Source organism: Eumetopias jubatus, unplaced genomic scaffold (assembly GCF_037043125.1).
Source record: "Eumetopias jubatus isolate StellerSeaLion01/CBP00866 unplaced genomic scaffold, mEumJub1_p1.0 scaffold_1, whole genome shotgun sequence".
Classification (NCBI taxonomy): Eukaryota; Metazoa; Chordata; class Mammalia; order Carnivora; family Otariidae; genus Eumetopias; species Eumetopias jubatus.
This window is the reverse complement of record NW_028274807.1, coordinates 58,604,164-58,628,626: the sequence shown is the minus strand read 5'-3', so window position 1 is coordinate 58,628,626 and position 24,463 is coordinate 58,604,164. Positions and strand designations below refer to the sequence as shown.

At 38.9% G+C, this 24,463-nt stretch overlaps 1 protein-coding gene across 1 annotated transcript in view; it reads left to right on the top strand.

Moving 5' to 3' along the window:
- The window catches only part of CFAP44 (cilia and flagella associated protein 44), a 132,230-nt gene extending 108,856 nt beyond the window's left edge, over positions 1-23,374 (top strand). Inside the window, exons 27-34 of the mRNA XM_088027245.1 lie at positions 445-640; positions 9,981-10,091; positions 11,365-11,495; positions 13,646-13,762; positions 14,767-14,968; positions 19,046-19,206; positions 20,344-20,478; positions 22,916-23,374. Of these exons, the coding sequence (XP_087883371.1) occupies positions 445-640; positions 9,981-10,091; positions 11,365-11,495; positions 13,646-13,762; positions 14,767-14,968; positions 19,046-19,206; positions 20,344-20,478; positions 22,916-23,107 (1,245 nt within the window). The 3' untranslated portion in view covers positions 23,108-23,374. The remainder of the gene's footprint in view (positions 1-444; positions 641-9,980; positions 10,092-11,364; positions 11,496-13,645; positions 13,763-14,766; positions 14,969-19,045; positions 19,207-20,343; positions 20,479-22,915) is intronic.
- The last annotated feature ends 1,089 nt before the right edge of the window (positions 23,375-24,463 follow it).

Sequence of the window (24,463 nt, the reverse complement as noted above, 5' to 3'; positions counted from 1 at the left end):
CTTTCGTCTCAAAGGAAGAAGGATTCCATCAAATAGATATTACTGAATAGTAACACCATTTTTAAGGTATATCTGCTGCACTAAGAGATGCAGTGTCTGTTTGTTTCAGTTGTCATGTATTCATACAAAAAACATCTTTTGTTTTTGAGACCACACATGCAAAAATATTAGCTGACGGTAAAAATTTCACTTACTTTAGACTTTTTGAGGAAGCTAAACATAAAAAGCTGATCTTATCCAATTCTGGACTTAACTGATTTTTACAAAAGAATTATAAAATTTTAACTAAATAAATGATGGCTCTCCAACCATCAGAAATGTAAACTTCTATGAAGAAGGTTAAAAAAATGTTTGTGAACTGTAACCTTACATTGTAATATATATTGTTCTCTGAACCTGGTTTATCAGAAATACTTTCACTTGTTCCTGTTTTTGTTCATTTAGTGGAAAATAAATGAAACTCTTAAAGAGATGGAAGAGAAAAAGAATGAAATTGCCAAGCTCCAGGACCAAGAAAAAGCACTCTATGCTGGTTTCCAAGCAGCCGTTGGAGAAAACAATAAATTTGCTAATTTCCTCATGAAGGTCCTAAAGAAGAGGATTAAGCGGGTGAAGAAAAAGGAGGTTGAAGGAGATGCCGGTTTGAATTTCTTTTTATCATATGATTCTATTTTTTTCTCATTAACATGAAATAGAGAAATAACTAAAGACATATTTGATACCTTTTGTTCCTACAACATAGACAGAGGTTCTGTGGGCTTGAAGGGGAGAGGATATAAACCTGTAGATCTCTAACCCCATGGAGTTAATTTGTGTGTGTGTATCTGGTTCGAGACGGCTTATGATAGTTCATGTAACAAGCACATCTTCTCTTCTGTTTATATGCCAACTGAATGTCATCTTTGGTAAAATATCTCTTCATGTCTTTTGCCCATGTTTGAATAGGATTTTTTGCTTTTGAGGTTTAAGCATCCTCTGTATAGTCTAGGCACTAGTCCTGTGTCAGACAGGTGCTTTGCAAATATTTTCTTCCATTGTGTAGCTTGTTTTTTCATTCCCTCAACATGGTCTTTCACAGAGCTGAAGGTTTTATTTTTGTTGAGGTCCAATTTATAAGGTGTTTTTCTTTTTTTGGTTTTCTTTTTTTTGGATTTGCTTTGGTTTCAAAGTCTAAGAACTCTTTGCCTAGCCCTAGGTCCCAAAGATTCTCTCCTATTTATTTCTGAAAGTTTTAGAGTTTTACATTAAAGTCTGAAATCGATTTGGGCTTAATTTTTCTATAAGGTGCGAGACTTAGGTCAAGGTCTGTTTTTCCCTCCTGTGAACGTCTAATTGCCCTGGCACCATTTGTTGCAAAAGCTGTCTTTCTCCCATTGAATTGCTTTTGATCTTTGTCAAAAACCACTTGGGCATATTTGTGTGGATCTGTTTCTGGATGTTCTGTTCTGCTGATCAGTTTGTCTAGCTCCCCACCAATACTGTACTCTTGATTATGGAGGCCATTGAGTTTTGAAGTCAGGTCAACTAATTCCTCCTATTTTATTCTTTCTCAGAATTGTTTCAGCTATTCGATTTCCTTTGTCTTTCTATATTTCAAAATAATTTTTTGTATATACAAAAAAATCTTGTTGAAATTTTGATAGAAATTGTGTTAAACTTTTATATTAGTTTGGGGAGAATCTGCATCTTTGTTGGGTCTTGCAATGAGTGAACACAGTATGCATTTAGAGCTTTGATTTCTTTCATCAGCATTGTATCATTTTCAACATTCAATTCAGGTTCATGTTTTGTTAGATTTATACTGAAGTATTTCCCTTTTTTAAGTGACTTTATTTTTATTATTATTATTATTTTTTCCAGAGAAAGAGGGAGCAAGTCGGGGGGAGGGGCAGAGGGAGAGGGAGAGAGAGATTCTCAAGCAGACTCACCACTGAGCACCAAGGCTGATGGTGGGGGCTTGATCTCATCACCCTGAGATCAGACCTGAGCTGAAATCAAGAATCGGATGCTTAACCGATCCATCCAGGTGCCCCTCAGGTGATTTTTAATGCTATTTTTTTTTTTTTTTTTGGTGGTGGTAGAAATATTTTATTAAAATCTCACACAAAGGGCGCCTGGGTGGCTCAGTCAGTTAAGTGTCTGCCTTTGGCTCAGGTCATGATCTCAGGGTCCTAGGATTCAGTCCCATGTTGGGCTCCTTGCTCAGTGGGGAGTCTGCTTCTCCCTCTCCCTCTCTCTCTCTCTCAAATAAATAATAAATAAAATCTTTAAAAAAATTCTCACACACAGTCCTAGAAAATGAAATAGGTGGCAGACTAATAGTATACATTAGTACAATTTTATAGTGCTATTTTGTTTTTAATCTTGGTGTCGCATGTTCACACTAGTATATAGAAATACAGTTGCTTTTTACATGTTGATCTCCTATCTTGTGACCTCACTTAAGAGTTTTAGAAGTTTTTGATAGATTCCTTGGGAATTTCTATGTAGACAATAATTTATTTGCAAATAGGTTCAGTTTTATTTCTTTCTGATCTTTATGCCAATTTCCTCTTTTTGCCTTATTGCACTGTTTAGAACATCCAGTACTACATGGAAATAGAGTGCTGAGAGCCGACATCGTTGCCTTATTCACAATCTTAGGCAGAAATCATTTAATGGTTCACCATTAAGCATGCTACCTGTAGGTATTTTGTGGATACTCTATCAAGTTGAGGAAGTTCCCCTCTGTTCCTAGTTTTAAAGTTTTTATCATGAATGGGTGTTGAATTTTGTCAGATGGTTTTCTGCATTGATTGATGATTATGTGATTTTTTTCTTTAGCTTATTAATATGATGTGTTACATTGGCTGATTACTGATTATTGAATCAGACTTATACCTTTGAAATACCACCCCCCATGGTTTATAGTTCTTTTTACATATTGTTGAATTCTATTTTCAAATATTTTATTAAGAAATTTTGTGCCTAGAGGTGCCTGGCTGGTTCAGTCAATAGAGCATGCAACTCTTGCTCTTGGGGTTGTGAGTTCAAGCCCCATGTTGGGTGTAGAACTTACTAAAAAAAAAAAAATTGTGTCCATATATTCATGAGGATCATTGGTCTTTAGCTTGCTTTTTTCTCTTTTTTGTACTATCTTTGTCTGGTTTTAGTATCAGGATAATACTAGCTTCACAATATGAGTTAGGAAGACTTCTCTTTGATTTTCTGGAAGATAATGTATGTGGTAGTAATTCTTTAAATTTGGTAGTGTTCTCCAGTGAAACTATTTGGACCTGTAGATTTCTTCAGGAGAGTTTTAAAATTACAAACTCAAAAGTTTTTTTTTTTTTAAGATTTTTTTTATTTATTTAAAGATTTTATTTATTTATTTGACAGAGACAGAGACAGCGAGAGCGAGAGCAGGAACACAAGCAGGGGGAGTGGGAGAGGGAGAAGCAGGCCTCGGGGATCCCGATGTGGAACTCGATCCCAGGACCCCAGGATCATGACCTGGGCCGAAGGCAGCCACTTAACGACTGAGGCACCCAGGCGCCCCAAGATTTTATTTATTTTTGACAGAGAGAGAGAGTGTACAAGCAGGGGAAGCAGCAGGCCTAGGGAGAGGGAGAAGCAGACTCCTCGCTGAGCAGGGAGCCCAATGTGGGCGTCGATCCCAGGACCCTGGGATCATGACCTGAGCCAAAGGCAGACACTTAACTGTCTGAGCCACTCAGGTGCCCCTCAAAGGTTTTTAATATAGCTATATAACTATTCAGATTATCTACTTCATATTGGGTGACTAGTGGTAATTTATATTTATGTGTGTGTGAAATTGGTCTATTTCATCTGAGTTGCCAAATTTATGTGTGGGGGGGTATTCATTGTATTTCTCTATTATCTTTTTAATATCTGCAAGGTCTGTAGTAATATCACCTGTTGCATTCTTGATATTGGTAACTTTCTTGTTATCCCCCCCTTTTTTTTTAGACTTGCTAGAGGTTTGTCAATTTGATCTTTTTGCAAACAAACGGGATAAATTTGGATAACTTCGGATAGGTGATTTTTTAAAGATAATTTTTCTACTTTCAATTTTATTGATTTCTGCACTTATCTTTATTATTACCTTCTTCTGCTGGCTTTGGATTTATTCTGCACTTCTGTTTTTAGGTTTTGAGGTGAGTGTGAATTATTGATTTGAGACTTTTCCTCTTCTAATTTAGTGCTGTAATTTCCCTCTTAACACTGCTTTAGCTGGATTCTACAAGTTTTGGTAAGTTGCATTTCCATTTTCATTCACATCACTGCAGTTTTAAAATTTACATCAATCTTTCCTTTAGGCCCCATGGATCATATAGAAGTGTTTTGTTTGGGTCCAATTTCTCCTTTCACTTCTATCAGTTTTGCTTCCATATTTGCAGCCCCATTTTATGCATACACATTCAGGATTACTATGTCTTCTTGATAGATGGACACTTTTATCATTATATAAGGTCTTTCTCTGTCTAGAGTATTTTTCTTTGCTCAGATAAAGTCTACTTTATCTGATGTTAATATAGTCACTCCTGTTTGGCTCTGATTAATGTTTGCATGATATATCTTTTCACTCCTTTTACTTTCAATTTGACTATGTTATTATATTAGATGTGAATTTCTAGTAGACAGCACATGGTTAATGTTTCTTATCTACTCTTTGTCTTTTAATTGGTGTACTTAAACCATTTAGATTTAATATATTAGGGCTTCAGTCTGCCATTTATTTATTTTTTATCCTCTCTGCTTTCCATCTTCTACATTTTCCTACCTTCCTCTGGGTTACTTGAACATTTTTTAGAATTCCATTTTAATTTTCTCTAGTTTTTGAGTGTATCTCTTTGTGTAACTTTTTTAGTGGTTGCTTTATAAATTACATTATATATACATAATTTATCCCAGACCACCAGTGTTGTCATTTTACCAGTTTAAGTCAAGTATAGAATCCTCATCTACCCTTTACATCCCTTTATTTCCTCCATTTATAATATAATTGTCTTGAACAGTTCATCTACATACATCTAGAACCACATCAGACAATGTTGTAATTTTTGCATCAACTACCAAACATAATTTAAACACTCAAAGGGAGGAAGGAAGCCTATTCTATTTACCTATATTTTTGCTTACCATGTTAATTTTTCCTTGATGATGTTCCAAAATTCCTTCTTAAAAAAATTATTTCCCTTCTGTTTAAAGAATTTCCCTTATCCATTCTTTTAGGGTAGGTATACTAGTGGCAAACTGAAAATGTCTTAATTTCCTCTCCATTTCAGAAAGATATTTTCACTGGGTATAGGATTCTAGGTTGACTTTTTTTTTCTTTCAGCATTTAAAAAATATTGTGCTACTTTCTTCCAGCCTCCATGGTTTCTGATGAGAAATCCTCTGATACTCAAATTGTTCATCTCCCAAAGGTGAAGTCTCACTTCTCTCACTGCCTTTAAGACCTTTTGTCTTTAGTTTCCAGACACTTGACTATGATGTGTCTTGGAGTAGATTCTTTGGGTTCAGACTGATGAAGGTTCACTCCTTTAATCTGTCAGCTTATGTCTTTTGCCAAATTTGAGAAGTTTTCAGTCATTATTTCTTCAAGTGCTTTTAAGAACCTCCTTTTTCTTCACTCCTTTTGGGACTCATGCCATGAATGTTTGACCTTTCATTATAGTCCCATAGGTCCCTGAGGCTCTGAGGTGTGAGGTTTGTTTTTCAGTTTTCTTTCTGTTTTTCAAACTGGATGATTCTATTGTTTTGTCCTCATGTTTACAGATGCTTTCCTCTGTTCCCTTTGTTTTGCTGTTGAGCCCATCTCCTGAGTTTCTCTTCTAGTTATTGTATTTTTCAGTTCTAACATTTCCATTTAGTTCTTCTTTGTATCTTTTTCTTTCTGATACTTTTTATTTCTTTGACCAGGCTTTGTATTTTTCATTTGCTTAAAGTGTGTTATAATTGGTTATTGAAGCATTTTTATCATGGCTATTTTAAATACTTTGTCAGATAGTTTTAACATTTCTGCCATCCTAATGTTGACATTATTCATTGTCTTTTCTCATTCAGTTGGAGATCTTCCTGGTTCTTGCTACAAAGAGTGACTTTCAGTTGAAACCTGGAAACTTCCATATTATGTTATAAGATTCTGTATCTTATTTAAGTCTTCTGTTTTTCTTGGCTTTTTCTAACGCTGCTCTTCCAGAGAAAGGGTTGGGTGCCTACTCCTTATTGCCATACTCAACCTTCACTGTGACTCCAAGGAAGGGGGATCTCCTTGTTCTGGAGTTCTGGTTCCCCATGTAGTCTCTACTGACAACATAGTGGGGATGGCCTTGGTACCTCTGGGCAATGGTGAAAGTCCTGACTTTCCAGGTTCTTCTTCTTCTTTTTTTCTATTAGGGTTCTTCTGACATGACCTCTATGGGAGGAGCGAGTGAGTCTTGTTATTGCCAGGTGAAAGAAATCCGGGCTACCCACGTGGTCTCCACAGACATCTTGGTGGGGTTTGGGGGCAAGACTGGTCACCAGCCAGCAGGAAAAAATGTCCTGGTTCCCTGCTTGGCTTTCTCTGACACTATCCTAGGTGATGAGAATGTTGGGTGCCTTTGCAAGGGTGGATGTCTAGGTTCCCCACTTGGCCTTCGCTGATAGGGGTGGGAGTGGGACCACAGTTTTTTCCTGTGGTGTTTGGTTAGGATATTGTCTAAAAGTTTTGTCTTGTTGGGCCACCTCTTTCTTGGCCATTTGGCTAGAGAAAGTAGGCTCTGGTTGGGCCCTTTTATATCTGTATCTATTGGTGTTTCCAGGTTGGTGACTTACTCATTTCTAAGTCTGAGATCTAAGAGGCAAAAAGAAGACCCAAAAAACTCACCACAGTTGTTCCTCAGCTTCTGAGTTTCATATTTAGTCTGCTTTCTTTCCATTTTTCAGAATCTTATGTTTGTTCTACATAAGAAAAAAAATAGATCTACTTTGTCTTCCCAAAAGCAGAAATTGATGTAGGAATTTTAAAGTCTAATTTTAAACTTTGGTGATTTATTTCATAAGGTGGTACAGACCGCTTAAAGTAATTTTAAGGGAGATCTTAAATTTAAGAAATCTTCTGAAGAGTATGAGGTCCATCTCTTATTTCTAACTTGACATCCATAAAATAGAAATTGCCAATTAGTGATCTATGGTTCATGGATGGCTTCAACATTTTTTAAAAGAAAATGGAGTAGAGCTGCATGGGAGAGGTCTACAGTCCCTTATCTGAAACTCTTGGGGGCAGATGAGTTTTAGTATTTTTTATATTTTATAAAAGATATCGTATATGACACTGTTAAAGAAAAAACTGTTCATGGCACTTGTTAAAGAATAATAAGGCCGACTTTATTCAGGGGCACCACTACAGTGGGATTTTATAATAGGGGAGAGAGATCAGCTCAACTCTGAATACAACAAGGACAAGTAGTGATTTATAGCCAAGTAGCAGGGTGGGAGTCAGTGAATGGAAAATTACTAAGAGGTAGGATAATTCTTTGCTAGACTGACCTAACAGGATTTTTGCTGGAGATTGGCCAGAGTGAAAAGATAGTAAGGGTAAGGATTAAGGAGGAATCTGATCAGGTATCAAGGGTGTGAGATTTTTACTAAACTGACTCAGCAGGATTCTTGCTTAAACTGGACTAAATGGGTCAAGAACTGAGCTCATGGTCCACTATGGGTCAGAAAGAGAACTCAGAGGAGCCTGACTCAAGTTTGGTCAAAGGAGAGAGTCTTTGTCAACTAACACACCCAGCAGGGCTTAGAGCAGGATCTCTAAATCAAACACCTTAATATTTCTACAGCAAGACACAAATATTCATACTAAGTAGGTTAAATAAGGATAATATATAGCATTACTTCAGATAAGTTATGGAAGTTTCTTTTTCCCCCTCCCAAGGCACTATGATTTAGGAATTGTGGACCTATAAAACCAAGTGTGTGTTAGGCAGGTCACAGCAGAAGCAGCTTGGCAGTTTGGTCTCAACTTTCTTTGATTCAGTGCCTTGAAATTAATTGAACAACCTTCAGGCATTTGAGTTTTGGTCTCTGTGTCCCCAACCATTTATTTATTTGTTTTTTTCTTTTTACTTTGTTATTTTATTTTGTAGAATTTTATTATTATTTTAAAATAATATTTTGATTGAATTATAGTTGACACACAATGTTACATTAGTTTCAAGTGAACAACACAGTGACTCCACCACTCTGTATGTTATACTATGTTCAACACAAGTGCAGCTACCATCTGTCCTCATGTAACACTAATATAATACTATTGATTATATTCCCTATGCTGTACCTTTCATCTCATGACTTATTCATTCTATAACTGGAAAGCCTGTGCCTTCCACGCCCCTTCACCCATTTTGCCCATCCCTCTGCCCCCGCCCCCTTTGCTTCTGGTGACAATCCGTTTTCTGTATTTATGGTCTGTTTCTGCTTTTTTTGTTTGTTTGTTTGTTCATTTGTTTTGTTTTTTAGATTCCCTGTGTAAGTGAAATCATATGGTATTTTTCTTTCTCTTATTTCACTTAGCATTATACCCTCTAAGTCCACCCAGTTTGTTGCAAGTAGCAGGATCTCATTTCTTTTTTGTGACAGCATTAATCCATATCTTGGTCATTGTAAATACTGCTGGCAATAAACATAAGAATTCATACATCTTTTTGAATTACTGTTTTCATTTTCCTTGGGTAAATACCCAGTAGTGGAATTGCTGGGTCATATGGTAATTCTATTTTTAATTTTTTGAGGAACCACCATACTGTTTTCTACAGTGGCTGAGCCAATTTACATTCCCACCAACAGTGTGTGAGGGTTCCTTTTTCTCCATATCCTTGCCAACATCTGTTTTTTCTTGTCTTTTTGAATCTAACCATTCTGACAAGTGTAAAGTGATATCTCATTGTGGTTTTGACTTGCATTTCCCTGATGATGAGTGATGTTGAGCATCTTTTCATGCATCTGTTGACCATCTGTATGTCATCTTTGGAGAAATGTATTCAGGTTCTCTATCCATTTCTTAATCAGATTGGTGGGATTTTTTGGTGTTGTATAAGTTCCTTATATATTTTGGATGTTAACCAATAATTGGATATATCATTTGCAGATATCTTCTCCCATTCACTGGGTTGACTTTTTGGTTTGCTGATGATTTCCTTCACTCTGCAAAAGCTTTTTTTTTTTTTTTTTTTTTTTTTGGAGTAGTTCCAATAGTTTATTTTTGCTTTTGTTTCTCTTGCCTTAGGATACATATCTAGAAAGATGTTTCTATGGCTGATGTCAAAGAAATTACCGCCTACATTTTCTTCTAGGAGTTTTCTGGTTTTAGGTCTCACATTTAGGTTGAACTCACATTTTTAGTTCTTTTTTATGTATGGTATAAGAAAGTGGCCCAGTTTCATTCTTTTGCATCTAGCTGTCCAGTTTTCCCAGCACCACTTGTTGAGCAGACTGTGTTTTCCCCGTTGTGTATTCTTGCCTCGTTTGTCATAGAGCAACCATATAAGTGTGGCGTTATTTTTGGGCTATTTTGTTCTCTTGATCTATGTGTCTATTTTTGTGCCAGCACCATGCTGTTTTGATTATTATAGTTTAGTAGTATATCTTGAAATCTGGGACTGTGATACCTCCAGTTTTGTTCTTTTAAGATTGCTTTGGCTACTCAAGGTCTCTTGTGGGTCTATATAAATTTTAGGAGTATTCATTCTAGTTCTGTGAAAAATACTATTGGTGTTTTGATAGGGATTGCGTTGAATCTGTAGATTTCTTTGGGTAATATTTTCTTTAACCATTTTAAACTCTTCTAAAAATATTGACTCATTGCCTGCCTTACCTGTTATTTTCTTAGTGACTAACTCATTGAAAAAAACCCTTTATTTTTAAAATCTGAGATTTATCTTAACACAGGAACTTCTCTGCTTATTAATAATGCCTTCTTCTCTATTTAGATGAAGATGAAGATAGTGATGAATCAAGTGAAGAAGAATCTAGCTTAGAGAGTGATGAAGATGAGTCTGGATCTGAAGATGAAGTTTTTGATGATTCTATTTGCCCAACAAGTAAGTTGGAGAAAACCATATGTTCTCTGTGAAGTGTGAATATGGACTGATAATATCAAGGAGATCCTTTTGTGGTTTCTCGGTTGTCTTATAATAAAATTTAAGGGGAGCGTGGTTGAAGTTTTATGAAGTAGTCTAATGAATACTTTTATTTGGCTCTCTGGATGATTTATTTTCTTTTCCCTTAGGCAGTCATTTATGAATGACAAATAATTTGCAGATAACTTATAGTTGGTTCAAAGTCAAATTATGCAGAAATAACAGATCGCAGTGTGTGGGTGCATGTGCGCACGCACGTGCATGTATTTTTTTTTTTTTTTACAAAGCTTTCTCTGTTTGACAAACCCATTCAAATTTTCATATTTAAAATCCGTTTTGTAAGGGTACTTTGTGTCGGTTTCCTGGAGATGCTTAGCAATTTATATTCACTGTTTTCACTGGTAAAACCAGTCTGAAGCAGCCAGACCAATAGTCTCACAGTCTCAATAGATGAATAGTCCAGTACAGAAAAAACAACTTCTTTTTAGTATGAAATTTATTTTTTGTAGCCACTTTATATAGATTTTAAATAAAATTTTAAAGCTTAATTTCAAGTAAAGTTTAAATCCCGTTTTAATGTTGCAAACAAGAGTCTTCCTAAAATCATATGTATGAGTGAAATAGAGCTCGAAAGATTATAATGCAACTTGTTACAGCAGGATCCTTGTAAACAATCCTTGTTTACAGCAGGATTAAATGGCCTGAAAAAAGTCCCACAGCTAGTTTGGTGGTGGAACTAGGGCTAGAACTAAAGTTTCTAAATTCTACTGTAATACTCTTATTTTCACCTTCTTTATCTATTGCTTGGTGGACTGTGGTGTGATATAGTGGAAATTAATACAGGGATACTGTACCTGAGTTCCTTTGTGTCACATATCAGCTACATGACTTCTCTGAGACTTTGGGTGCTCACCTATAATGTGGGAACAATAGTTTCTACCTTGCAAGGGCCTAGGAGACTTGAGTGAGAGAACGTACATAAAAGGAGGCCTAAACAGAAAGCCTGGCTCACGGTACTGCTCGGGACGTCAATGCTGGTATCAGAAGTACTATCAGGATTACTTATATTATTAATAATTTCCACCTGGAACAGTGGAGCCTGAAGTGGAGTGAAAGTGTGCTAGAGTGGACCAACAAATGGTCATTATTAATTCTGAAGCTCCAAAGTCCACACTTCTAATATCGGTACATTCCATGACAATGGGGTTTCTTTTAATTTTGACTGTCTTTTCAGATTGTGATGTGGGTCTTTTTGAATTGGCCCTTCAACTTCGAGAGAAAAGGCTGGACATTGAGGAGGCCTTAGTTGAAGAAAAGAAAATTATCGATAACCTCAAAAAGGAACATGATACACTATCCAAAAAAGTATGATGGTGTGCTTACTTATTTATCCTCTCCCAGCGTGCCAGCCATCCTCCCAGCTACTGTACTGCTGTTTCATAGAAATGACATGAGTTAGGCCTTCTCCCCAGAGAAGAAACATTTTATTTAATTTTATTTTAATTAATTAATTAATTTATTTTTTAAAGATTTTACTTATTTTTTTGACAGAGAGAGAGAGAGACAGTGAGAGAGGGAACACAAGCAGGGGGAGTGGGAGAGGGAGAAGCAGGCTTCCCACTGAGCAGGGAGCCTGATGCGGGGCTCAATCCTAGGGCACTGGGATCATGACCTGAGCCAAAGGTAGACGCTTAACTGACTGAGCCACCCAGGTGCCCCCATTTTATTTATTTTTTTAAGGATTTTATTTATTTGTCAGAGAGCACAAGCAGGAGTAGCAGCAGACAGAGGGAGAAGCCGACTCCCTGCTTGGCAGGGAGCCTGACACAGGACTCGATCCCAGAACCCTGAGATCATGACCTGAGCCCAAGGCAGACACTTAACTGACTGAGCTACTCAGGTGCCCCTAAACATTTTAAGTGTTATATTTTAAGTTTTTCCTCTTCAAGCACAGTTGTGGTAGGGGCTGTTGGTTCTTTTGAAGGTTGACCTTCCTTTATCTAAATCATTGATCTCCAAACTTTTTTATTACATACTTCTATAAGTAAAAAACATTTATATACAATATATGTATATTTATTTACAAATTATATTCACGAAATATTGTACTAATGTATTTTGTATATTAGGAAACATTCACAAAAACAGAAATGAAAAAAAGTAAGATAAAAATAAATAGAAACAGAGTGAGAGGGGTCCGGACAGGGTTGCCACTGAGGATCCTTAGGGTTAGTCTTTTATAGAAAGCTAATCAGGGAACCTGAATTCTTCTAACATCTCTATTGATATCACCATTGAGCAAGGACTAGTGATAAGACCTTCAATGGCTTACTTCCTTTTTAGGGTCTGGTTATTCTTTGTTGGTCACAGGCGATTATCATAAAAAAGACACCCACCCCCCCACGCCTAGGGCAGGGTGGTCCAGTTTGTCCCCTTATCTCTGGGTTCCCCACACCTCACGTTTTTGGGATTTCTTTGAGCCTGATCACATAGCCCCCTATCTATCTCTCCCTACTTAGACCTGCCTGTCCCTTACTCATTCCTCCCCCTGGAATAGTAACCCTAACTGCCCTTAGGGAATGGGACGATGACTGCTGTGGCTGCTGTCCTGCTGAAATGGGGCCGCGGGCTGTAGGGCAGTTAGAATCTCTCCAGGGGTCGGCCCAGGGGCTTGTGGTATGGCTCCAGGGGGTCATGATGGGCAGCAAACGGTACATGCATCAGCACATGCAAAAGGATGAACATGAAACAAGTATTAGGCCCAAAATTATGATCACATGCCTTAGATAGGATCCCCAATTACCAATTTTGTCAAATAGATCAGTGGATATCTTGATCTTATTTAATTGATCACAAATGCCCCCTATTAATTGGGTCACCTTGCAGGAGTTAACTGAATTGTTAAAACAACACATGTGAGGAAATTTTTCACATCCCAAATGGTGTAGCAGTAGTAGACAATCAATAGTGGCATCATTCTCGAGAAGTCCTTCTTTGACTTCATTTAATTCTTCGGCTGAGTGCATCCAGTGGCTGGAAAGTATCATTTAGAGTTCATATTCACGAATATTTTTGATAGATTGCTTCTCCTCTTGCAAATGGAAAAGGATTTGGAAAACTTTCAAGTTTTTTAGATGAAGAACGTGCTTTATGAGTACTGTAGTTAGTAGTTTTGTTGCTTTAAAGGGCTTTTTCCTTTTGTTTTTTGAGGTCATTGATGGCCCAATGAGATTCCCACCATCTTGACAAAGACATTCCATGCTGAGAGGTACTTTTCATGCAGAAAATAAAAGGGAGATGAGGACATCTGAACTCTTATTCATGAGCCCTTTACTACTGGGGAATAGGAATGATTGAAAAAGTAGTGTGGATCATGACTTAGCAGGAAAAAAATAACACATATCCCTGGGCTGCAAACTGGGATCATTCATTTAATCATAGCCCAACAGAGCAGGTCCTGCTCATCTCCCAAGATGTCCCCATTTATCACATTTCACACATGGGGCTCTCCACAGGTGAAAGTTGTGGCAGCTAACCTGAATGTAGCTGAGGAGGCCCTGGAGGCTTACCAACGAGAGAAGCAGCAGCGGCTAAATGAACTGCTGGTCGTGATTCCACTCAAGCTCCACCAGGTGATGGGTCTGGAGACGATGCGCCACCCTGTCTGAGCAGAAGAGCCACCACAACGAGGCTTTCCCAGAAAAGATTCTTGGGTCACTTGTGGGAAGAAATGCAACCCTTTGCTGAGAATTCTACCTGAATAATGACGCCCCAGCTTTTCTTATGCATTCTCAAATTGTTGTGAAAGAGTAAGAGTCAAACATATGTATTTCCCGATGGCCCATTATCACTTCCAAAGGCCAATGAATTGTTTCAGGTCTGAAGAAATGAAGAGCCTATGACTTAATTTTTTTAATTTATTTTTTAGTAAGTTTATTTATTTTTAGTAATCTCTACACCCCAACATGAGGCTCAAACTCACGACCCCGAGGTTAAGAGTCCCATGCTCTTCCAACTGAATCAGCCAGGTGCCCCAAGGAGCTTATGACTTAAGAATGGAATGGTTTGGAAGTTGAAATCTTGGATCTTGTGCACATCTTTTCACACCATCTTCAAATAGACATGAATTAATGATGCAAGAATTATCATAATCTCTGCTTGTTAATGAGGGAGGGCAAGACAAAAGTAAAATGTCCTTTCTTTTTCTTGCCTCTTGGTTCATTTCCACACTCATTAGAATTACAGCGTATATTAAGGTGCAGAGATGCATTCTGTACCCTATTTTGTCAGGTAAAGAGAGAAAGCTGTATTTTAGAAGAAAAACTTAGATCAGCCTCACATATATTTTGTGTAACCTGACCCAAATTGGATTGGCTTTATGTAGCGATTTGCCTACACTACACCCACCGTGACATGTTTGTTCCATGGTTATGCAGCAGATAATAGGCATGGTCTGGGGGAAGATTTGCTGTCCCTACAGGGACATAATGTGGCTTACTATCTGAAGGCAACTCCAGCTCTTTTACCTTACTCAGTGGTGGGAATGACAGAAGTCCAAGGGACAAGGGACAGAAAAGGAAGTGCTTTCTATGATCTTACATTTAGTTTGATCTTGGTTTTGTTTTGGTTTTGATAGGTAGAGTATGTAGCATTTGGAGAAATTCCTAATGATCTTTCTGGAACCTTGGTCTTTTCTAACCATTCCTTGGGACGGCTCCAAGAACGAATCATACAGCTCCATGAAGAAAATTCCAAGCAGCAAAAACTTAACAAGGACTGCCGGGAGAGGCGCAAACAGCTTATCCGAGAAAAGAGAGAGATGGCAAAAACTATAAGCAGTGAGTAAATAAGCCCACGGGTTATCCCGTACTATCTTGATAAGAGAGGGAACTATTAAGTGACCACCTCCAGCTTTGAAAACAGTAAGTTATCACAGAATCAGAACCATTGAGAGCAAGGAAACACTTGCTCGTCTTCCTAGCTACCATCTCTCCTGATACCACTGAATGAATGGTCACGTTCTTGTTTTAAAAGAATAAATCCTTGGGCGCCTGGGTGGCTCAGTTGGTTAAGCGACTGCCTTCGGCTCAGGTCATGATCCTGGGGTCCCGGGATCGAGTCCCGCATCGGGCTCCCTGCTCGGCGGGGAGTCTGCTTCTCCCTCTTGACCCTCCCCCGTCTCATGTGCTCTCTCTCTCTCTCTCTTACTCTCTCTCTCAAATAAATAAATAAAATCTTTAAAAAAAAAAATCCTTTATCATAGAAACTGTTTCTCTTAAGTTTAAAAGGTTTTATGCATGATGAAATATAGAGCAACATAACTAGCCGCCAAGCTTAAGGAATCAAAACATTGCCCATACAACTGAAGGCCCTCCTCTTTCTGCTACTGTTCCCCTAGGCCCTTCCCCAGGGTCAACTGGCAGGTGAGCACATATGCATATGTATGTATCCACACACAACATATGGAACAACTTTGCATGTTTTTAACTGTAATATTATTCATATCATTTTGCAGTTCACTTCATTAAACCAATTTTTGAGAGGTATCCATACTGCTGTAATTTATTCACTTTAACTGTTACGATAATATTCCATTGTAGGACTCTGAAAGAACTTCTTTCTTCAATCTTCTGTTGATGGATATTTCAGGTATTTCTAATTTTTCATGAAGACAGAGCTATAGTAAATCTTCTTGTACACATCTCCTTGTGCACGGGAGAAAGTGAATCCCCAGGACTGGGGTGTCTGGGTTGTAGAGGGGTGTTATGCATTTCCGGCAGGCACTCCTGTATATTGCCAAGCTGCTCTCCAATGTGGTTGTATCATTTTATCTCCAACCCTCCCCCCCCGCCTCCCCCCCCACCCCGGCCTGCCACTTCCCTGGCAGTGAGAACGGCTCAGGCTCCATATTCTCAGGAGCATTTGATGCTGTCAGACTTTAATATATCTGCCAGCCTGGTGGATGTTAAATTGTATTTCACTGTGGTTTTTATTCATGATTCCTGGGTTCTGGTGAGGTTAAATATCTTCACGTACATTAGTTAATTGCCATTTATTTGTGTTTCCTTTTCTGTAACTTGCCTGTTATAAACCTTACCAGTTTTTTACTTCTACTTGTTTTCTTACTGATTTAGGGAGTTCTTTCTATATTCTGTCTTTTAAGGCACTTCAAATTTCTTCTTGTGACTTGCCTTTTTACTTTGTTTAGTGTATCCTTTTGGGATATAGACATTTAAAATCTTAATATAGTTAATTTTATCAATATTTGTGGTTTGTGCATTGTGTCTGTGTATATATCTTGCTTAAGAAATCCTTTCCTGTTTTGAGATCATAAAGATATTTTGTCCATAGTGTCCTCTATTAGTAGTGTTCTTCATATTTGCATTTTTAATCTATCTGGAGTTGTGGATATTATAAGATGCACAGTATAAAGATTATTATCCTTTAAAATACATTTCAAATATTTGATATATGGAACAGAAGTGTAAGTTGTGAAGTTTCCAACTTTAAAAACAACAATATTGGGGCATCTGGGTGGTTCAGTCATTCAGCGTCTCCCTTCGGCTCAGGTCATGATGCGGGCATCGGGCTCCTGCTCGGCGGGAAGCCTGCTTCTCCCTCTCCCACTCCCCCTGCTTGTGTTCCCTCTCTCACTGTGTCTCTGTCAAATAAATAAATAAAATCTTAAAAATAAAAACAACAATATTGCTAATATCTTAGTATCTATTTTAATGCCACAGAACTGTACAATTAAAAATGTTTAAAATGATACATTTTATGTTATGTATTTTACAATTGAATATATATATATATATATTAATTTGAAAAAGAAAAAAAAATGGGAAGCCTATAGTAGTCAACTAGTCAACCAATCCAAGTTGCTTGGATTTGTAGAGGCCAGTTTCCAGTGAGTGTTGATGGTTCTGCCTTCATGGGCAGCTGGTTCTGCCTTCATGAGCAGCTGGATTATAAAATAAAAAAATACATACTAGGACTGCATGTTTAAATAACACTGATTTGAGACACACAGTTTTGTCAGGTGTAAGCCTTGAGGTCCCGGTGCTTCTCATGTACTTCACATTCCTCTGGCTTCAGTAGGCCATGAATGTTGTTTATATTTGAAAGTACTATTCATCAAACCAAGGAATAAACTAGTATGAAAACAAGGAAAGAAGCTTGTTTCAGTTTGGGCAAACTTTCATTTTGGGAAAATGTGTGAAGATGAAATGAATTATGCAAATTTTCAGTGTTAATGGAAATAAAAGGGAATAGTTCCATGTGGTATAAGTTTTACTCAGCAACTTTCAGTTCTTCTCCCCACCCGCCCCCACCTCATTTTCTGAAAAGCAAGTTGTGAGTCTGGTTAAAGTTTTCCTGATTCTGAAGGTGGAACTAGGAGTGGGTTCCTTTTCTGTAAGCCAGAGAACAAAGGCTTAGCAGTGATGAGAAACACCACAGTTGGCTTGAGGTTGCCTTCCTCCTTCCATAGACTCAGTGAACAAGAAGAGGAGAGTCTAGAACATGGTGGTGGGAAGGAATAAGTTCACATTCCAAGGAGAACACAGCTCTTGGCCATGGAGAAGGCATGTGGTAAATATCCCAGAAGGCTTTATGTCCCTGGTAAACACTAGTTGGCCTAATCAAATCAGGAGAAGGGCATTAGGCTGGCTCCACCGGGGGAATGGCAAGGACCACAGTCCACGTCCTAGTACATGAGGCTGTCATGGGAGAGGGCACTAGCTGGAGGGAGTCTCAAGGTTCTTACTGAGGCCAAGCCGGCAGCCACAGGCTAGCACATGTGTGCAAATAATCTAAGCATCATTTCGTTTTTGCATCACTGATTATCATGGCCGCCACATTACACAAGTCCATGGGGACTATACTCACACAGAATACAAGTGAACAGCCCTTCCCGGGTCATGCACAACAGCAGTCATGCCAGTTATATCCTTATAGTCAAACCCTAACAATGACACCAGATACAAACTTCCACACCATTGCAGAACTGTATCATCTTCTGATACCTTAGGGCCTTCGGACTTCACTTAGGGGACAGTCTGGTACCTGAGAAAGTCTTGTTACAAGAATTACATTTTCTTGGGGAGCTCAGATCCCACAAATGGAATTTTCCCTAGAAGTTCCAGGGTTCTCATGTTGAGGAAAGAAAGTAAACAAAAGTAAGATATATTGCATGTTAGATGGAGATCATTGCTAAGAAGAAAAATTAAGAAGGGACGGAAAAGAGTGCTCAGGTCCGTAGGAGCCAGAAACCGCTCCCTGGAAAGGTGGCATACTGGTAAGGTGTGGTTTTCCCTGGTTAGAGCACGAGGACCTTGGTTACCCCTTCAGAACTGAGTGTATTGGAAATGAGCCTTACAACTTGCTTTCAGAAAATGGGCTGGCGAGAGGGAGCCATGTGGTTATTTGGGGAAGAACATTCCAGTCGGTGGGAACTGAGATGAGAATGAGCCTGGAATGTTTGAGAATCAGACTTTAATTTTTACTTGGAGTATGATGGAAACTTCCTCTAAGTGCCTGCTCTGTTCTTAACACGAGATGCCGTAGAGATCAGTAACTAAAAAAAAAAAAAAAAAAAAATCTGAGGAGTCCCTTGTCCAGTTGGGGCCCTTCACAGTCTGAGGAGGGGCACAGCAGAGGGTGGAAGCATCTGGGGGAAAGCGGAGTCTGCTTTACACAGGATTTTCAAGTGGATGAAAAGACAACCAGGAATGGGCATTGTAAGTGAGGAAAGGAGCTGCCGAAGAGTCACAGAGGACAAGTCAACTGGTAACATAAAATCTTTTACCATCCTCTGAACATCCACCTGTTCTTTGGAATGTTGTTGCTACTGGTATTGTTCATTTAATAACAGTGGGGGCCACGGAACAACCTAAGACAGTGATGTCTTTCTTTAGAAATGGAAGAAACGGTCCATCAACTAATGATCAGCAAGTTTGGCCGTGTGATAGACCTAGAAGCCCTTCAGACACTTTCTGTGAACACAACGCTTGAAGAACTAAAGATCAAAAAACTTCGAAAGGAGCTAACGAATGCAAAGGAAATGAAGATGTGGGAGGTATGGCTGAGACAACAGGTGACCTGCCTTGGCTGAACGTGGGTCAAGGCAAGAAACACTGTCCGTGGTTCCTGCGAAGCATCTGAGCAGCCAGAGACGAGTCTGTGGGCCCCGCTCAGCTCCCCCATGATCTTAAGCCTGTCTCAGCATCCTGACCATTCACTTAGTTGAAGGGACTTGTCTGTCTTGGGGTGAAAGCACCAGCACTAGGTTTTGGGGTCCTGGGTACATGAAAATATAACAAAATGGCATGGACTATGACCAGGATTCCCCTCTGAGGTCTACAATAACATATAAATAAATGCTTTGACCGTGTTAGAGGTGGAACCGCCGTGCTCTGAGGATCGCAGTTGTAGTGCTCCCTGTAGCTTTTACATGCTGTTCATATCTGGAAATTAGAAAACATCTCTAAATAATAAATTCTATAACCAGGTATGGACTATTTCGCTGGTAGGGTCTTAGAAGATGTTAATGCCTACACTGTTCCCTGAGCTATTAGATGAGGCAGTGTCCCAATTGTAGCCAGATTCAAAGATAGGAGCTTGTATAAAGATTTTATAAGCCCCCAAGTCGTTATGACTTCTCCAGTTTCCTGTCTTATCAGTAGACAGGGCAGGAGAAGAGGTTCCTAGTGTCATCTTGTCTCATCTTTGCTTATCCAAGATTTTCAGGGAGGGGAATGCTGGAGATAATATGTGCAATCTAAAATAATTTTTGGAGCAGTAAGAGAACAAAGGAAAGCCACCAGGAGATGTATGGCCATTCAAGCTAGCTACTTGAGGATCTTGGGCCAAGCCTGGGGAAAGAACAATATATGAAAGTTTGCTGCTTAGATTAGTATTCTTCCTTTTAAGTAATGAATAGCAGCACTCAGTTTGCATACTGATTTCATTCTTCAACCATGAAGTGATATCTATGCCTATCTTTTTTACCTCCTTGTATCTTTGAGCACACCTACATTCTTCTTTTCTCTAATTGAACCAGAGCCAATACAGTTGGCTCTGGTTGCATTTTCATAGTGATTTTCGATTATGTTTTTTCATATGCATATTTGCTGAATGGTTTTGATCAAATCTGGACATGTATTTTTCTGTTTCCTCTCTTATTAACCCATTTTGTATCTTCCTGTCCTGGCAGGAAAAGATTGCTCAGGTACGATGGGAGTTGATGATGAAGACAAAGGAACACACTCAAAAGCTTCATCAGATGAATGATTTATGTATTGAAAAGAAGAAACTTGATTCTCAGTTGAATACACTACAGAACCAGCAGGTATGTTGCTTTTCTTCAGACCTTTTATCAGAGTTGGGGAAGCTCTGTGAAGGTAGCTATTCACAGGAATATCAAGTACTGGCATTTAAACAAACCTTGATCTTGTGCCACTTTCAGTCCACCTGGGTCCCTGAGGACATGAAGTTGCTAGTACCTACTTTATAGGTGAGCCTGAGGGACTAGTTTTACTGTATGCCTTTTGGGTGCCACGAGTTTACATATGTACTAATCTATGGGGTTTGCCTTAGCCCTGGAGAGGTAAGGTTAGTTAGGTACAAATGGCACCAAAATAATCCCTAAATTTGGTAACAAATACCCATTTCCAATATTTGTTTATTTCATTTGATTTAAAGTGGGTATCTTTAATTGTGGGATCTCATATTACTTTATTAAAACACTTGTTACTTTTTATGGCTTTCAACTTTTTCTTATATAATATTTATTGATCCTGACATAATACTTAATACATAGTATATGGTGGATAACTTATTTAATGCAGGTTCACCTGATTCAAGGTTCACCTAGGTGAGGTGTCCTTTAGGAACCTAACACATATGCGACACGTTTTAAAATATATGTCATGTTCTTAGAGAAGTATCTGCAAAAACACCCATTGTTTCCCTTGGTTTTCTTTAAGCATCCTGGAAATGGTCTAAGCCAGGGGTTCACAAAGTGTGGTCCCCTGAAAAACAGCATCAGCATCACCTGGGGAATTTATTAGAAATGCAAATTCTCGGGCCCCACCCACAGATCTACTGAATCAGCAGCTCTGGGGGAGGGGCCCAGCCAGCTACATTAACAAGCCTTCCAGATGATTCTGATGCAGGCTAGAGTTTAAGAACTACCTGTCTAAGCACAAGTCTAGAAAAAAGAATGAATAAGAGGATTTGGGAGGTTTATTATTAGAAATTCGGTATGAGAGGATACTAGAAATCTGAGTATTGAGGGCCTTTTATCCACTTGAGAATTTTCGAGTTAAGAATCAGGACAGTGTTCCAGAAGGTTAATGCCTAAACACGATCTTCATAGAATAAGCAGTCATACACACTTGTTGGCTTTTGTGCTTTGATAAGTCCAGATATATTGGAGAAAAGAGTCTGAAGTGTTTGAGTAGATCAGTTAAATGGGAAAGGAAATAGTATATGTCTCTTTACATAGCAGATCCTTACATACGTATCTTCACATAGATAATTTTTTTGGTGTTAAAGTAATAGATTTTCATGTATAGTCTCTTTACGTGGAATGTCTCATACTACTAGTCTCAAAATACTACTTTCCAAAGCTCAGAGTAGTTAAGTAACTGCCTCGGAGCTAATGAATGGTGCTTAGTTTTTAAACCAAGGTCTGTCCACCTCCTAGGCTGAGTCCATTGCTATTATTCTTCCAACAGTCTAGGCATAGATGGCAAGAACAAAAAAGGATCAGACATTTCAAAGTAAGAATAGCCAAACTTTGACTGGATATGGTGAGGAAAATGAGGGAAAGTTAAGGTGACTTCAAAGTGACCAGCTGGAGTGATGCCATGAGCTGAGACATGGGTTTAGCTACAAGTAGCCAAAAGCCCTGTGGAGAGTAGCTTAAATAGGGTCATTTTCCTCACTAACAAGAAGTCTGGAGGTGATGACTGAGGGTTTTTGGCTTAGTGGGCCTGTGATGCCAGGGCCATTAGCTCTCTGATTCTCTCAGTGATGCTTTGGAGTTTCCTTCGAGGTCACATGATGGCTGCCTCTGCTCTAAGCACAGAATGGATATACTACATAAGTGTCTTCTTCCCTTTAACATGCATTCAAAGCTTTTTGAGCATGTCCTTATGTAACACGCTCCAGGACAGGTGCTGGGTAGAGTGGTGAGATCCATCTAGCTCTTAAAGGCACAGGCTCTTACAAGAACTCAAACAGGCATTTAGGTTGAACCATATGAAACTGCCACTTTTTCAACCTAAAAAAGGAGTCTCAGATATAAATTTTAATGGTTTAGTCTCATAATCACAATGATTTATGATGGATGTTCTGAAAGAACACAGAACAGGAAATCCTAATCTGGTCCACAGGACAAAGGACTCCCTAAAAGTGATGTCTGGAGCATAAGCAGGAGTTGGCTGGACAAGAGAAGGAATTGGATGAGCAAATAGAGATTTCCTTTTTGGGAAACAAAATATGGGCCGTATAGAAAAAGGGGGCACCCCGTCTTTTATGGTTCCAGTGCTGAGCCCTTCTACAGTAGGAATGAAGGATAGCTAGCTTAGTGGGATTTGCATTTTAAGAGTTACTCATTAGCCAGAGGGGCACATTTCTAATGGTGGGATTTCAGTGGAAGAATTGAAGGCCCCTTAAAATAAGAAGCAACTGACAGTAAGATAGGCACTCCTAACATAAGAATGGGGAATTTTTCACATTACGCGTGATGCTTAAAGCAGGGAGGTGTTTTCTTTTAACAGGGCAATGCCTTCCAGGGCCCTCGGAAAGCGGACATTGTGGCAAGAGAGAAGGTCATTGAATTGATCCAACTCCAGGCAGAAAGGATTGTGGCCTTAAAGGAAGAGATTGCTCTCTTGCGTAAGAAAGGCGGTCTTATCCTCCCCCCGATTCAGCCTCCACAAGAGAAGGAGATGAAGCCCATGGGCCTTTAAGTTTGCTTTTTTCTCTCAACTCCGTCCAAGATTTCCGACATACAGCTTACCAGAAGTTCTGTTTCCTTGCCGGCTGCAATAGTCCTATTATTTTAAAGTGAATTTATTTAAAAGTCTAAGACCAGATCCACTCATATAGTTTTAATAACTTTTCTCCAATTTGGTTATCTTAGAACGGACTCTAGCACCCAACATCTATTTCCTATTGAACTGAACCATTTTAGATCTGTTTGGAACCCACTGGATTGAATATGGAGTCTCAGAAGGCTGTATGTATCTCAAAATGGCAAGAAAGCATCTGCAATATATCTTGTTTTAGGAAATTTGTCTCTTGCTTATCTGAATTTTTAGCCATCAGCAGGAATAACTAGCAATCTGTTAGAAAGCTTGCTTGTTTCAGTCCTTGGAAAATCAACTCTGATATTCAGTGTTTCCTGAGAACAAAAACCAAAAGCACAAGCTATTCTGCCAACAGTAACTTACAATGAGATGCAAATCAGAATTCTGACATTGTTAACTCCACAGAGCAGTTATTTGAGGGCTCAGGATGCATGAAATGCAGACAGAGCTGTTAGCTTTGGATTGGCGGAAAGCTAGAGACTACCCAGCTTCCTGAATCACCCCTGGCTTTGGCAAACTCCTCAGCTCTGAATGGAGCAGAGGAGTATGTTTTGCAAAATGGTCAACACGGTGGCTTTTCTCTGGAGGTGTTTGCAGTATTCTAAGTAGCCCCATAGCTTTTCATGTCCTCTGCATTTTCTTTCGGGTTCTAGTCGAGTCATTTGCTGTTTTTGATGTAGATCCCTAAGGCTTGATAGGTTACATCACTCTATCACTCTGAAAGACTGGCTCCAACCATCACTTTTGATTGTGCATAACATTTTAAACTAATTTGATTGTCCTTTTCGTTTGGGGGTAAGTGGTGATAGGGATTCATGGCTGTACCCATTTAGGAATGCTCTCCCTGATATTTGGACCCCTGTTAGTAACAGAGCTTAGCATTTGAGATTCAGAGCTCTATGGGTCCATATATATGAATGAGCATCTCCACTGAGCTGTCCCAGAATAGAAGTTAGTCATGGAGAAGGAAAGGTGAGGAAGGCGATATTACATCAGTGTAGAAAGTGACCCAGCAATGTCGTCTTCCTAACCTGTGTGACCAGCCTGCTGATCTGTCCTCCCTCGGGATTAGATAGGACTTGCTTCCTTTCAAAGATTCTTTCATGTTCCTATTTAAGTGATCCAAAAAGTTTGTGCTCATTAGCTTAAATCTCTGGTGAAGTAGCTTCTCTACTGGAGAGCACCCACTGTCCCTTCCTCTGCTGTACGCTCTAAACTATGTGTGCCCTTCAAGCA